The sequence below is a fragment of the Garra rufa genome, chromosome 10 (assembly GCF_049309525.1).
Source record: "Garra rufa chromosome 10, GarRuf1.0, whole genome shotgun sequence".
NCBI lineage: Eukaryota > Metazoa > Chordata > Actinopteri > Cypriniformes > Cyprinidae > Garra > Garra rufa.
Window position 1 is genome coordinate 8,415,942 of NC_133370.1, and position 14,729 is coordinate 8,430,670.

Sequence of the window (14,729 nt, forward strand, 5' to 3'; positions counted from 1 at the left end):
ACGGGCAACGATGTTTTAATGAAACTTATTTTAAAATGTACTTTGTAGGTATCGTTATGTGCTGCGTAAGTATAGCGAACATACTTATATAATTTTATATTCGCCAAAATACTTTTTGATTCGCCAAATGTACAAGTGAAGTTGTTAATCGTCTGAGGTAAAATACGTCATTACGTCGACGTTATGGCGCATGTATATGATTGGCTGGCTCATTACCTTGTCCAGGTGTTTTGTGTGAGAGCCGAGTGTGTACCTGATGGAGCCCGCAGTAGAAGCTACGGCTGCCGGCGTGCAAGTGCGCGATGAACTGTCCGAGAAATGTCAGAAGTTATTTCTGGAGTTTTTGGAAGAGTGAGTGCAGTTGCTTCAAGTGCTTTTAGACGAAGTGCTAAATTGGCGTCACTTGTAAAATGTGTTTGGTTGATTAGGTTTCAGGATAAAACCGGCGACTCTTTATATCTGGCGGACGCGCAAGAGCTGATCAGACCAGAGAGAAACACACTGACCGTGAGCTTCAGCAACATCGAACACTACAACCAGCAGCTCGCCACCACCATTCAAGAGGAGTATTACAGGTGAACAGCGACAATATCATCTTTAAAGAAGGAAAAAGAGATAACTACTGTACTGTACTTTTGATTCGAAGTACAGCAGAAACAGTACAATTTTGAAATATTTTTACCATTTAAATTTAAATTCAAATTCTGTTTGAATGCATTTTAAAATGCAATTTATTTCTGTGATTTCACAGCTGAATTTTTAGCATCATTACTCCAGTCACATGATCCTTCAAAAATCATTCTAATATTCTGATTTGCTGTTCAAAAAAACATTCATTAATACAATTGTTGAAACTGATTCTGAGTAGAATTTTCCCCCAGGTTTCTTTGATGAATGAAAGTTCATAAGAACAGCATTTATCTGAAATAGAATTCTTTTGTAACATTATTAATGTCTTTATCATCACCTTTGATCATATTAAAGCATCCCTGCTAAATAAAAGTATTAATTTCTATCATTTCTTTCCCCTAAGAAATAAAAAATTATACTGACTCCAAGCTTTTGAATGTTATAATGTTACAAAAGTTTTTTTTTTTTTTTCAGATGAATGCTGATCTTTAGATTTTTCTGTTTGTCAAATAATCCTGAAAAAAAAAAGTAGTCAATTGTTTTAAATTGATGATAATAAAAATGTTTCTTGAACAGCAAATCGGCATAGTAGAATGATTTCTAAAGCATCATGTGACGATATGATGCTGAAAATTTAGCTTTGATCACAGGAATATATTACATTTTAAAATATATTCAAATAGAAAACGGTTATTATTTTGAATAGTAAAAATATTTCAAAAAATAAATGCAGGCTTGGTGAGCAGAAGAGACTTCTTTAAAAAACAAAAAATCTTTGACTGTTAGTGTATGTATCTAAAAGTTTATTATCCCAAAACAGTTACATTACATTAGACACACCATTAAATATACAAAAAAATGCATGCATCATAAAACAAAAATACTTTTTTAGTATCACTTATTTGAATAAAATGAGATTGACTATTTGTTATAAATATTTTAATTTGATGTCCCTACAAAAAATGTTAACTTTCAGAAAGTAAGACTGTATTATTTTTCTGTCATTTTAAAATTTTCAATTGCATCTACCAAACTTCAAGAAAGCATACAAAATAATAGTCGGATAACATATTACCTTTGGCAAATAAATGAAGCATAAGTTAGCAGATTTTAATTGTCATTTTGTTTGTTGTCGTGCACTGTGGTAGTTTTTGAGTGTTTATGTATGACTTACTGGAGTATTATCATTTGGTAAATAAATAAATTGTATGTTTTGCTACAAAGTTTCATCTTAATTTCAAATTTTCAATGTCATCTGTAATGTTTTTCCAGGGTTTACCCGTATCTCTGCCGAGCAGTTCGCCACTTTGCCAGAGATCATGGAAATATTCCACCATCCAAAGAATTTTATGTGGCATTTTCAGACTTTCCATCTAGACAAAAGTACGTATTTTGGTTTCAAAGTTTGTTTTGCAGGGTTAGACCTTTTAATCAAGCACTGCTTGTATCATGCTTTAAATCTGTTTATTTTTATCATTGTAATTGTTTTAAATTAAATTTGTTCCCACCCTATTTTTCAGACATTTACCAGACATTTCTTAAAGGGGTCATCGGATGCCCATTTTCATATGATTCTTTAGGGACTTAATGAAAAGTCTATAATATACTTTGGTTTAAAATTCTCAATAGTAGTGTAATAAAACACCCTTTTACCTTGTTAAAATCAGCTCTGCAAAAAATCATGTTATGTTAATCATGCAATGTTTACTGTAGCCGCATTTAGCGGCGAAACTTGCCAACGAGCACATTTTCAAGAAAGGCTATTCGCAAAGATGCATAAAAAACACTTATACTCGCTTCTGCTGTGGGTGAAGCTGCATCAGGAACGATTCGCACGAACATAGAGGCATATGTAGATCGGGATCGACGCTTTCCTTTCAAAAACGAAAGTAACGTTAATCCTATGCGTCTTCAGTGCCTCAGATGTCAGGAGTAAATGACGACGGCTATGTTCATTATTACATCCCACAACAGAACACCTCAATCGCTCAATCTGAGACATTCTTGTCTTCCCCTGCACCTGAGTCACACAATGGCGATTGGAGTCGGACTGTTTCAGCTCGGTGGTAAGGCGCTCATGTCATTCAACTATAGTGGGAGCGGCCTCTGTCTGTGTGTCGTCACACTGACAAAAAGCTGAGAATGACCTGATTTTAAAAAGGGGATATTACTTTTAAAGATTAAAAATACCACTGGGTGGGTTTATCATTGTGGGGTGGTTGTGTACACAAACTACACGCACACATTAATGTTCAAACAACATGTAAAAGTGAGTTTTGCATCCGATGACCCCTTTAGCGTATTGTAATAGAAATTTTTCTGTGCAAACTGCCAGTGTTATGATTTGGCAACGTCTTTGCATGTGAAATGAGTAAGGTTCTTTGCTTTCTGCTCTCCAGGATCCGTGAGCTCTCCACCGCTCGCATCGGCACTCTGTTGCGCATCAGCGGTCAAGTGGTGCGAACCCACCCCGTGCACCCAGAGCTGGTCAGCGGCACCTTCCTCTGTCTGGACTGTCAGTCTGTCATCAAAGACGTGGAGCAGCAGTTCAAATACACACAGCCGACCATCTGCAAGAACCCTGTGTGTGCCAACCGCCGCCGCTTCATGCTTGACACCAACAAGTCCCGCTTCGTCGACTTCCAGAAGGTAGGAATGTGCTGATCTGAAGCAATTTTGACATTTTTGGACAATTTGCAATTGCTATAGCCTGGCTATCACCAGACCACGTTATGACTTCGTCATGATTCGTGGTCTGGGAACCACATGTTCATTTTCTCGTATTTGAGGCGTGGTTTACGAATGCCCAGAGCCGTTTATTGGGCGATACGAATGTCTATCAAATGCGCCTGTGCGTAGCTCATAGCCAATCGTTTCAATTATACCGGATGACGTATGTAGAGCGAACGCCAAAAGTTGCTCTTTTTTCAAAATAAACTTGCGTTCTAATGTCATTTGTCGCGCCGCTCGCGTCCAGTGTAGACCATGGTGTAGACACGAAAGATAACTTTGCGTCTGCTGCCATGCTGGATCCTTCGGTGAGTCGCATAGAAGGCGTCATCGTCTTGCTGCTCCCTCCCCGTTCTGTGATTGGTTCCCTATCTTAGGTGAAAATTAGGTCCATGGTTTCCAGACTGACTAGAAGCGTGAATAAAATCGCGCTGCGCAAGGCAGTATGGGGACACCCAGGCTACAATTGCTACAAAACTTTCTGACAACATCCAAAGTGGTAGTCCAAAAAAATCTGACAATTTCCAATTTACAGGAGCTGTTGATCACAAAATGACTTAATCACTTTATGCGAATTTATGACAATATGCTAATGTGTACATGTGCAAATTAGGGAAAACTGTATTAAAGTAGAAGTTCACTTCCAGAACAAAAGTTTGCAGATAATTTACTCACCCCCTTGTCGTCCAAGATGTTCATGTCTGTCTGTCTTCAGTTGTAAAGAAATGTTTTTTGAGGAAAACATTTCAGGATTTCTCTACATATAGTGGACTTCTATAGTGCCCTCGAGTTTGAACTTCCAAAATGCAGTTTAAATGCAGCTTTGAAGGCGTCTAAATCATCCCAGCCAAGGAAGAAGGTGTTATCTAGTGAAACGGTCATTGACAATTTATATACTTTTTAACCCCAAATGCTCATCTTGAAGACAGTTAGGGTATGTTGAAAAACTTCCATCTGATTTTCTTCAACTTCAGAATCATCCTACATTGCTGCAGAGGTACCAATCAAGTGTTTACAAAGTTAACATGCAAAGATAAAACTACCTTTACAAAAAAAAAAAGGTAAAACGGCCATGTAGGACCATTTTGAAGTTGGAGGAGAAAATCAAATGAGGTTTTTTTTTCGACATACCCTAACTGTCTTGAACCGGAATATAGAGAGCAGATGCAGAGCTAGACAAAACGGGCATTTGAGGTTAGAAAGTTTGTAAGTTGTAGAAAATAAGTTTGTTTCACTAGATATGATCCTTCTTCCTCAGCTGGGATCATTTAGAGCCCTTCAGGGCTGCATTTATATTGCATTTTAGAAGTTCAAACTCGCAGGCATCCTGAAATGTTTTCCTTAAAATTACATAATTACTTTACGACTGAAGAAAGAGAGGCATGAACATCTAAGTAAATTAAGTTATCTTTAAAACAAGGTTATGAATAACACCGTCTTTTTAGAGTTACTTTAGAGTTGAAATTGTATTAGTTTCATAATTGAAGAAAATACTTTAATACTGTTAATTCTTGTTTTATTACTGTGAAACTGCTTTGAAATAATTTATATTGTATAAAGCATGTGGCTTGACTTTTATAGTGACGCACTGAAATTTTGAAACCTGGAAATAACTAAATAAAATAAAACAAAGTTGCCTTTTTTATACACTCTTTCCTATTTTGTGCATTTAAATTTTGAAGTTAAAGTTATGAATAATGACTATATGAATGATGTCTTTTTAGATCTGCTTTAAGCCTGATTTTTTTTTATTCATTTCATAATTAAAATTTGTAACATTAATGTTTTGTTTATTGCAGTAAATCCGCTTTGAAACAGTCTGTATTACATAAAAGGCTCAACACATTATAACGATGAACTGAAATTAGGGTGACTAGAATTTTTTTTTTTTTGCTAAAATGGCAAAAAAAATAAATTATTTTATGTTTAAAATGTCTTTGCTATTTGGGATTTTTAAATTCAGATTATCTCATATACCAAAAATTATGCCATAACTTCAAGTCCTTATTAAGCTATTTTGTGTAATTCATCTGTGTAAATATTTAAAGCATCATGAATTTTTTTAAAATATTATTTTTCTAAGTTGACTGTCGCTGTATATTGATGTAAGATGCATGAGTAGTTTGTCCTGATTCACCATCAGGTGCGCATTCAGGAGACGCAGGCGGAGCTGCCGCGAGGCTCCATTCCCCGCAGTGTGGAAGTAGTTCTGAGGGCGGAGGCTGTGGAAACCGCGCAGGCAGGAGATCGTTGTGACTTCACCGGCACACTGATAGTTGTGCCTGATGTGTCCGCCATGGCTCTTGCTGGTGCTAATCAGTTTTTTCTATATGTATGCAGGAGTTTGTCTAAAATTGATGGATCTGTCTTTACTGTTTGAAAACTAATAGGAAGCCATTTGTCGACGTGCCTGTTGTGAGTAAATACATTTGTTGTCTACGCTTTTCAATCATATTGACTATTACTAATCTTTGCAGGCACACGGGCAGAAACCAGCAGCAGGGTGACGGGGAAGGAGGGCTTTGAGGCTGATGGTATTCAGGGACTCAAGGCTTTGGGTGTCAGAGAACTCTCCTACAGACTGGCCTTCCTGGCCAACTATGTGGCCCCAACTAACCCACGGGTGAGAGCCGTTTACCACAAAACAAATTGCAGCAGATATTCATTGCTTTATATATGTGACCCTGGCTGGACCACAAAACCAGTCTTAAGTAGCATGGGTATATTTGTAGTAATAGCCAGAAATACATTGTAAGGGGCAGAATGATAGTTTTATTTGCTTTAATGCCAAAAATTAAGATATTAAGTAAAGATCATGTTCCGTAAAGATATTTAGTAAGTTTCCTACCGTAAATGTTTTAAAACTTAATTTTTGATTAGTAATATGCATTGCTACACTCCAAAAAAAGATTTTTGTCTTGTTTCCAGCTAAAATATCTCAATTCTTAAATCAAGAAGGATTTTTCTAGACAAGTAAAAATTGTCTTGTTTTCAGAAAAAATAAGTCAAAATTGATTTTTTTTGCTTGAAACGAGCAAAAATAATCTTGTTTCAAGCAGACAACTATATTATTTTGCTTATGCCATTGGCAGATTATTTTGCTTGTTTCAAACAAAAACTCTATTTTGATTGATTTTTCTAAAAACAAGAGTTTTTACTTGTCTAGAAAATTCTTCTTGATTTAAGAGTTTTTAGATATTTTAGCTGGAAACAAGACAGAATTTTTTGCAGTGTAAGAACTTCATGTGGACAACTCTAAAGGTGATTTTTTTTTTTTTTCTCAATATTTAGATTTTTTTTTTCTTCACCCTCAAATTCCAGATTTTGAAATAGTTTCTTGGCCAAATATAGTCCTATCCTACCAAACCATGTATCAATGGAAAACTTTCAGATGATGTATTAATCTCAATTTCCTAAAATTGATCCTTATAACTGGTTTTGTGGTCCAGGATCACATATATTGTATTTGTGCATTTACTAGATATTTGCTTGGACATTTTTGAGCATTAACTTGATTAATTTTACATTTTCCTTAAATTTGCCTTCTGAAATGTCTATATTTTTCTTCTAGTGGTTCTAGTCTAGTGTGTTCAGATTTAATGCACTTTAATTCTTTAAAGAAGGCAAACAAATCAAGGAAAGCTGTCTCTAGTAGGCAGCAGTTCACCTGTTACAACCCTATTGTCATTATGTAAATGACACTATTGCCTTCTGTAGAGCTTCTTATAACGGATTAAGCTTGTTTCATAATTTGATAATTTAAGCTGTTATTGAACTAAATAGAATTAACACTTAACTGATTTGAGCTGAATAATGACATTATTCTCTGTAGAGCTGCTTTTTAGTTGATTTGAGGTTGCTTAATAACGAACTTTGCAACATTGACACGGTCATTTAACTAAATTGAGCTGAAAAATGACACTGTTGTCTTTGCTGGCTGCTTTATGGCTCAAGTTGTTTTGTCATTGAAGTACTTTGCAACACCAATACTGTTATTTTCTTTATTACTGTGGAGCTGCTTTGAAACTATCTATATTGAGTTGAGCTATAAAATCTATAAAGATGAATGTGATGCACTAAAATTTTGGCAACTGCCAGTGCCAATAGTTTTAGGTAGCTGAAGCCATTGACTGAAACAGTAAAGCTTTCACAGCCGATGAGGATGTGTTTTGACATTACATGTAAACATTCTATCTATATTTCTTGTCAGGTTTATGATAGACTTCAAGTTTATTTCAGTGTTTTTATTTTTATTTTTTTTTCCCTCTGTGGTCTTAGTTTGGAGGGAAGGAGCTTCGTCAGGAGGATCAGACAGCTGAGAGTGTAAAGAACCAGATGACCGTGCAGGAATGGGAGAAAGTGTTTGAGATGAGCCAAGACAAGAATCTCTATCACAACCTCTGCACAAGTCTCTTCCCCACCATTCATGGTCAGTTTTCAATTATCAGTGTTTTCATTGTTTATGGGATATTGTATTCACCTTATATTTTGTAATTCAGAAGTAAGCTATTATATTTAGCTATAGCTAAATATCTAGAAGAATGACAAGCTGCAGCAAGTGATAAAACTATCTGCGATACAAACCAGTGTGTTTATGATAATAAATTTAAGTAATATGATACCAGTACAAATACCAGTTTGCAATATTAAGCAGCATAACACATTTTAGATCGATTTAGATAATTACAAATGACTGCAAATGTGCTTACCTTAAAAAAAAAAAAAGTGGGACCACAAAAACGGTCATAGGGGTCCATTTTTTGAAATTGAGATTTATACATTTTCTAAAAGCTGAATAAATAAGCTTTCCATTAATGTATGTTTGTTTGGATAGGACAATATTTGGCTGAGATGCAACCATTTGAATATCTAGAATCTGAGGGTACAAAAATCCATATGTGACCCTGGACCACAAAACCAGTCTTAAGTCGCTGGGGTATATTTGTAGCAATAGCCAAAAATACATTGCATGGGTCAAAATTATTGATTTTTCTTTTATGTCAAAAATCATTAGGAAATTAAGTAAAGATCATCAAAATGTAATTTTTGATTAGTAATATGCATTAAGATCGTAATTTGGACAACTTTAAAGGTGATTTTCTCAGGATTTTGATTTTTTTTTTTTGCACCCTCAGATTCCAGATTTTCAAATAGATGTATCTCGGCCAAATATTGTCCTATCCTAACAAACCATACATCAATAGAAAGCTTATTTACTGAGCTTTCATATTATATATACAGCTCAGTTTTGTAAAATTTAACCTTATGACTGGTTTTGTGGTCCAGGGTCACATATAATGAGAAAATCACCTTTAAAGTTGTTAAAATGAAGTACATGGCAATGCATATTACTAATCACAAATTATGTTTTAATATATTTATGATAGGAAATTTACAAAATATCTTCATGGAACATGATCTTTATTTAATATCATAATGATTTTTGCCATAAAAGAAAAAATGATGATTTTACCCATACAATGTGTTTTTGGCTATTGCTACAAATATACCTGTGCTATTTAAGACAAAGGTCACATTTAGTATGAAGTAAACAAGATTTATCTGATCACAACAAAAAATGGAGATAACCCTGAAAATCAAGTGGAATATAAGTCACGTCTTTTAGGTTAAACTGGCAGCTTGCTTAATCACAATTGGCTTTGTTTTTTCAGGTAATGATGAAATTAAGCGTGGGATTCTGCTGATGTTATTTGGTGGTGTTGCCAAAACGACCATGGAGGGAACATCTTTACGTGGCGACATCAACGTGTGTATAGTTGGAGACCCGAGTACATCCAAGAGCCAGTTTCTCAAGTAAATAAAATGCATAGGAAACAGTTTCGCTGACAGTTTAAATATAAAATATCTAGAGTCTAATGGCTGGATTGAGATGAATTTTTTTTTTTTTCTTTTTCTTTCAGGCATGTGGAGGATTTTGCTCCCAGAGCGGTGTATACTAGCGGTAAAGCCAGCAGTGCCGCTGGTCTGACCGCTGCTGTGGTCAAAGATGAGGAGTCACATGAGTTTGTCATTGAAGCAGGAGCCCTCATGCTGGCTGATAATGTATTTCTTCTTATTATTACTATTAATAGTGGTGGTGTTATTTAATAGCCATATTGATATATAATATCACAATTTTGAGCAAATTGCGTAGCCCTACAAACAAGCACCGCAAACCTGGATTTTTTTTTTTTAAAGGAGAAGTTCACTTCCAGAATTGGTTTTTTCTACATTTAGTAGACTTCTATGGTGCCTGCGAGTTTGAACTTCCAAAATGAAGTTTAAATGCAGCTTCAAAGGGCTCTAAATGATCCCAGCTGAGGCAGAAGGGTCTTATCTAACAAAGTAAACATGCAAAGAAGATCAAACACCCTTAACTGGGTGTTAAATGATGTACGACAATTTTGAAGTTCAGGGAGAAAATTAAATGAATTTTTCGACATACCCTAACTGTCTTGAACTGTATAAAACAGAGTTCAGGCAGAGCAAGACAATATGAGGGTTTGAGGATAAAAAGTATATAAATTTGTAATTAAAAGAAAAAAAAGAAATAACCAATCGTTCTGCTAGATAAGACCCTTTTTCCTCGGCTGGGATCGTTTACAACTGCATTTGGGATTGTTTGAAGCCGTATTTAAACTGCATTTTGGAAGCGTGAACTCGGAGCACCATTGAAGTTCACTATATGGAAAAAAATCCTGAATTTTTCTCAAAAAACAATTTCTTTACAACTGAAAAAAAAAAGACATGAACATCTTGGATGACAAGGGGTGAGTACATTACCCGTACATCTTTGTTCTGGAAGTGAACTTCTCCTTGAATCTAATTTTAAATTGCAATTACAATTTTCGATCAGAAAAATTGCAATTTGATTGTTTTTCTTATTGTTTCTTACCATTTCCCCAAATTGTAGAACATCCCTGAAATATGATGGCCATTGCATATTTAATGTCTTGTTTATAGGGGGTTTGTTGTATTGATGAATTTGACAAAATGGACCTTAAGGACCAGGTGGCTATTCATGAAGCCATGGAGCAACAGACCATCTCCATCACAAAGGCGGGTGTTAAGGTGTGTGTCCCTCTGTCAGCATGTCTAAAGTCTGAAAATGTTGTCTATTTAATCCAAAATCCACCTCATCTTACCTGTATATACATTCAAGGCCACTCTGAATGCTCGCACCTCCATCCTGGCTGCTGCCAACCCTATAGATGGCAGATACAATCGCGCCAAGTCTCTCAAACAGAACGTCAACATGTCGGCACCCATCATGTCCAGATTTGATCTTTTCTTCATATTGGTGGATGAATGCAATGAGGTCAGACTGCATTTGATTGCTTGATGTATTTCAAATAAATGCTGTTTTTTAATAAAACCGTAAATTACAGTAATTACATTTTAAAATTCAAACATTTTATTTAAATTATTTTTTCCTGTGTTTTTGAGCAAATAAATGCATCCTCTGTGAGCAGAGGAGACATCTTTCTAAAGCCTTAAACATTTTTTTTTTTTTTTTTTACCAACTTCACTTTTGAATGGTAGTGTGCATCTGAAAAGTGCAAAAAGACAAATCTTGTGTTTTTCTTCTAGGTAACAGACTATGCCATTGCCCGCCGGATTGTAGATCTTCATGCCAGGAACATTGAGTCTGTAGAAAGAGTTTACAGTACTGAAGAGGTCCAGAGATACATACTGTTTGCCCGCCAGTTTCAGCCAAAGGCAAGATGCTATACATTATTCCAGTTGATATTCACTGAAATCTTGTCCTTTGCTGTAGATCTCAATCTTTGTTTCGCCATTTTTGGAGCTAGAAAGCCAAAATAAAGTCATACATAGTTTGGAATGACACAAATGACGATTGGGTCATTCTATGGAAATGTACATTTTTCTGTTCCTTGCCTTTATGGAAAATTACACTTGAAAAACACTTTGGGGTTACACTTTTTTTTTTTTTTTTTTTTTTTTCGTATTTTAAAATGAAACAATATTTTTGAACAATTACACCACCTTGAGCCATCAATTTTCAATTAATTATATAGAATTCACCATTAAACTGCGCATCCCCACAACCATGTACAGAGGAAAGTCAAAAACAGGTTTTTCTACCATTTTAAAATACAATAATGTATTCATAATTATCAAATATATGATGCAAATGACAAAAAATATGCTAAATGTTTTAAAACAATAATATATAATGAAAGTAGTGGTCCCCTGGAGTTGTCGCTGGTGTTACAGTTTAACAAAAATCCTTTATTTTGAAAAAAAAAAAAAAAAATCACACTGACATCACTTGATTTCCTTCTTTCCCATTTCCTGAAGATCTATGAAGAAAGGCCTATGATAAGTCCACTGACCCTTTTCAGTAATCAGAAATTTTCTCATTTATCTCATGATTTCATATGAAGCTTTTAGTTAAACCCTCTGGTATGACCTGCTTTATTAGGGAAAACTAAAATACAAATGGATTAAATGACTTAATAGTGAATATACCATGAGTGACGATATTTCAATGATGGTTTGATACCTTGCAGCAGCCATTATATAAAATGTATACATCATGAGAATTGTTACTGTCAATGGTGTTACCTTCCTTATGGGTAAAATTAATGCACAAAAAAGATTAAAAAAAAAATCATTAAGCTGTCATTTGTGTTTTCATAAAGTCAAAAATTCATCTAATAATGTGGTCTAAGTTTAAATGTTAGAAAAGTAATACATTTTAGGACATCTTGCCATACCAAAGAGGACACACTAATCGAGTCATTTCTGTAGAATGACCTGATTGGTGATGATAAATAAGTTTATAATTCACCTCATAACCCTGAATCTGTAGATCACCTCAGAGGCTCAGGAGTTTGTGGTGGACCAGTACAAGCGTTTGCGGCAGCGGGATGGAGGTGGAACCACCAAATCAGCCTGGCGCATCACAGTGAGGCAGCTGGAGAGCATGTTGCGTCTGTCCGAGGCCATGGCCAGACTCTACTGCTCAGATGAGGTGTGCATTCATTGTGTAAAGGATGATGTTTCAGCATGCACCATTGTGCATCAAACATGGCTAATGTATAGATTGAAATGTGTCCTCGTCTTTCTTTGGAAAGGTTCAACCCAAACACGTGAAAGAGGCATTTAGACTACTAAATAAGTCTATTATTCGTGTGGACTCCCCCGACATCAATTTTGACCAGGAGCAGGATGATGACAATGTAAATGGTGAGAGGCATCTTTTATACCATTTAATATTCAATACCTTTTTAAAAAATTAGACCATTTTTCTAACAGTAAAAAATAAGCTTTATTTGTTTGTTGCTGGCAATTAAGTGTTTTAATTGGCCAGATACTTTTTGCCAATCTAGTTTGTTGCAAATGTATCATTTTAACAGCAATAGAAAAATCAAAACTAAATATCAGAGGTCATAACTGTAAATTGACTGATTTGGGTTGTTCCATAGATAAGAATGACCTGTTTAATAAAGAGACAGAAGGTCAGAATGGAGGTGAAGTGAACGGCCATGCGGTGGAGGCCATGGACACTGGTGAGGTGGAAAAGCAGGAGAAGCCGTCAGCGGCCAAACCTGCTGTCAGAATGTCATTCGCAGAGTATAAAAGGATCTCCAACCTGCTGGTGCTGCACATGCAAAAGATGGAACAATGTGAGTCCTGATATTTTTACCCCATTATAATAACATATCTTAGATATTATTTATATATTCATGCCCTGAAATGTATTTTATGCATTTTTCAAGTTTTTTGCATTTTTATTATGCATTATTATTTATGAATTTATAATTTATACACACACACACACACACACACACACACACACACATTACTTTTATTTATTTTTTATTTTTTTTTACTATACATTATTTCATTATGTGTGACCCTTGACCTCAAAAATATTTGTAGCAAAAGCCAAAAATACATTGTATGGGTCAAAATAATAAATTTTTCTTTTATGCCAAAAAGATCATGCTCCATGAAGATTTTGTAAATTTCCTGCCTACTTTTTTTTTTTTTTTTTCCCCAAAACTTCATTTTTATTCATAATATGCATTGCTAACAACTTTAAATGTGATTTTTTTTTTTTTTTTTTTCTTTATTTTGATTTTATTTAATTTTTTTTTGTACCCTCAGGTTCCAGATTTTCAAATTGTTCTATCTTGGCCAAATATCTATATTCTAACAAACCACAGATCAATGGAAAGCTTATTGATTTAGCTTTCAGGTCATGTATAAATGTGGTCCAGGGTCAGGTGTGTTTTCTTTACTTTAATTGTAAATATTTTGCAATTTAAATCATGCTTTACTGTGCAATTCTTAACCCCTGTGTGACCTTATGCACAATTTTGTCCTTTTCAGTTTTGCCTGTGTTAATGCCAACTGCATAAATTTTGGCTCAGTTGTTTGTTTTTATTAAACCTTTATTTCACCATTTCCTTCAAAAATAAATAAATAAATACATGCATTTTATCCTCAGTACAAAAAAATACTCACACTCAGGACCTTAAGGACAAAAATGTCCATTGAAACCCATTAAAACTGCAATTTTTTTTTTTTTTACCCAGGGCCATTTGACTATAAAATGCTGCAATATTTGCTAATAGGCATTCATTTTATCGACAAGGCTTGACATTTTTACCATTTTTATTTTAAGTGTTTGACTAACCAACCGGTTTGCAATTTTTATAGTTAATTTTTTAATAATTCTTGGATTCGTTTTGATCTCAAATGATTCCAGGCAGCAGGTTGTTATTTGATGAAATAAACCTGTATATTCCGTTTTCTTACCTGCTCTATATTTCTAAGTGTGTCTTTTGAAATGAATGAGGTTTGTGTTTTTAGTGGATGAAGAGTCATCTCTGAAGAAAAGTGAACTCATTAACTGGTACCTGAAGGAAATGGAGAGTGAAATCGATTCAGAAGCTGAACTGGTCGCTAAGAAGAATCTCATTGAGAAAGTTCTATACAGACTCATCCATTTTGTTAGTATTCATCACTCTTTAATCAACTTGAAAAGCCTTCATTTACTGAAACTTTAACTGAAGCAGTGTAACACACTTTCTTTTTAAGGATCACATCATCATAGAGCTGACTAAAACAGGGCTGAAGAAGATCAGTGAGGATGGAGACGAGCCCGTTATGGAGGAAGATCCGTTTCTGGTGGTGAATCCCAATTATATACTGGAAGACTAGTCAAGCTTGATCATTTTTACTGATTGATTCTTCTATATTCTTAAATCATGACTAATATAACAAGCAACATTTGATTGAGTGAACTAGAAAAAATAAATAACTTATGTTTTGCATTTGTGGTGTTTGTTTATTGAACACTAGATGGCAGTGGATCCTAGTATCTCTTATATTGA

General features: G+C 34.8%; 1 protein-coding gene across 1 annotated transcript; it reads left to right on the forward strand.

Annotated features, from left to right (window-relative positions):
• Nucleotides 1–256: 256 nt before the first annotated feature.
• LOC141344389 (maternal DNA replication licensing factor mcm6-like) lies at nt 257–14,556 on the forward strand. Its single transcript, XM_073849275.1, has 17 exons — nt 257–351; nt 429–575; nt 1,903–2,013; nt 3,030–3,279; nt 5,504–5,669; nt 5,838–5,983; nt 7,639–7,789; nt 9,033–9,174; nt 9,282–9,423; nt 10,324–10,431; nt 10,523–10,678; nt 10,951–11,079; nt 12,197–12,358; nt 12,462–12,566; nt 12,839–13,013; nt 14,206–14,345; nt 14,434–14,556. The coding sequence occupies exons 1-17, from the start codon at nt 257–259 to the stop codon at nt 14,554–14,556; spliced, it is 2,448 nt and encodes an 815-aa protein (XP_073705376.1).
• Nucleotides 14,557–14,729: the final 173 nt, after the last annotated feature.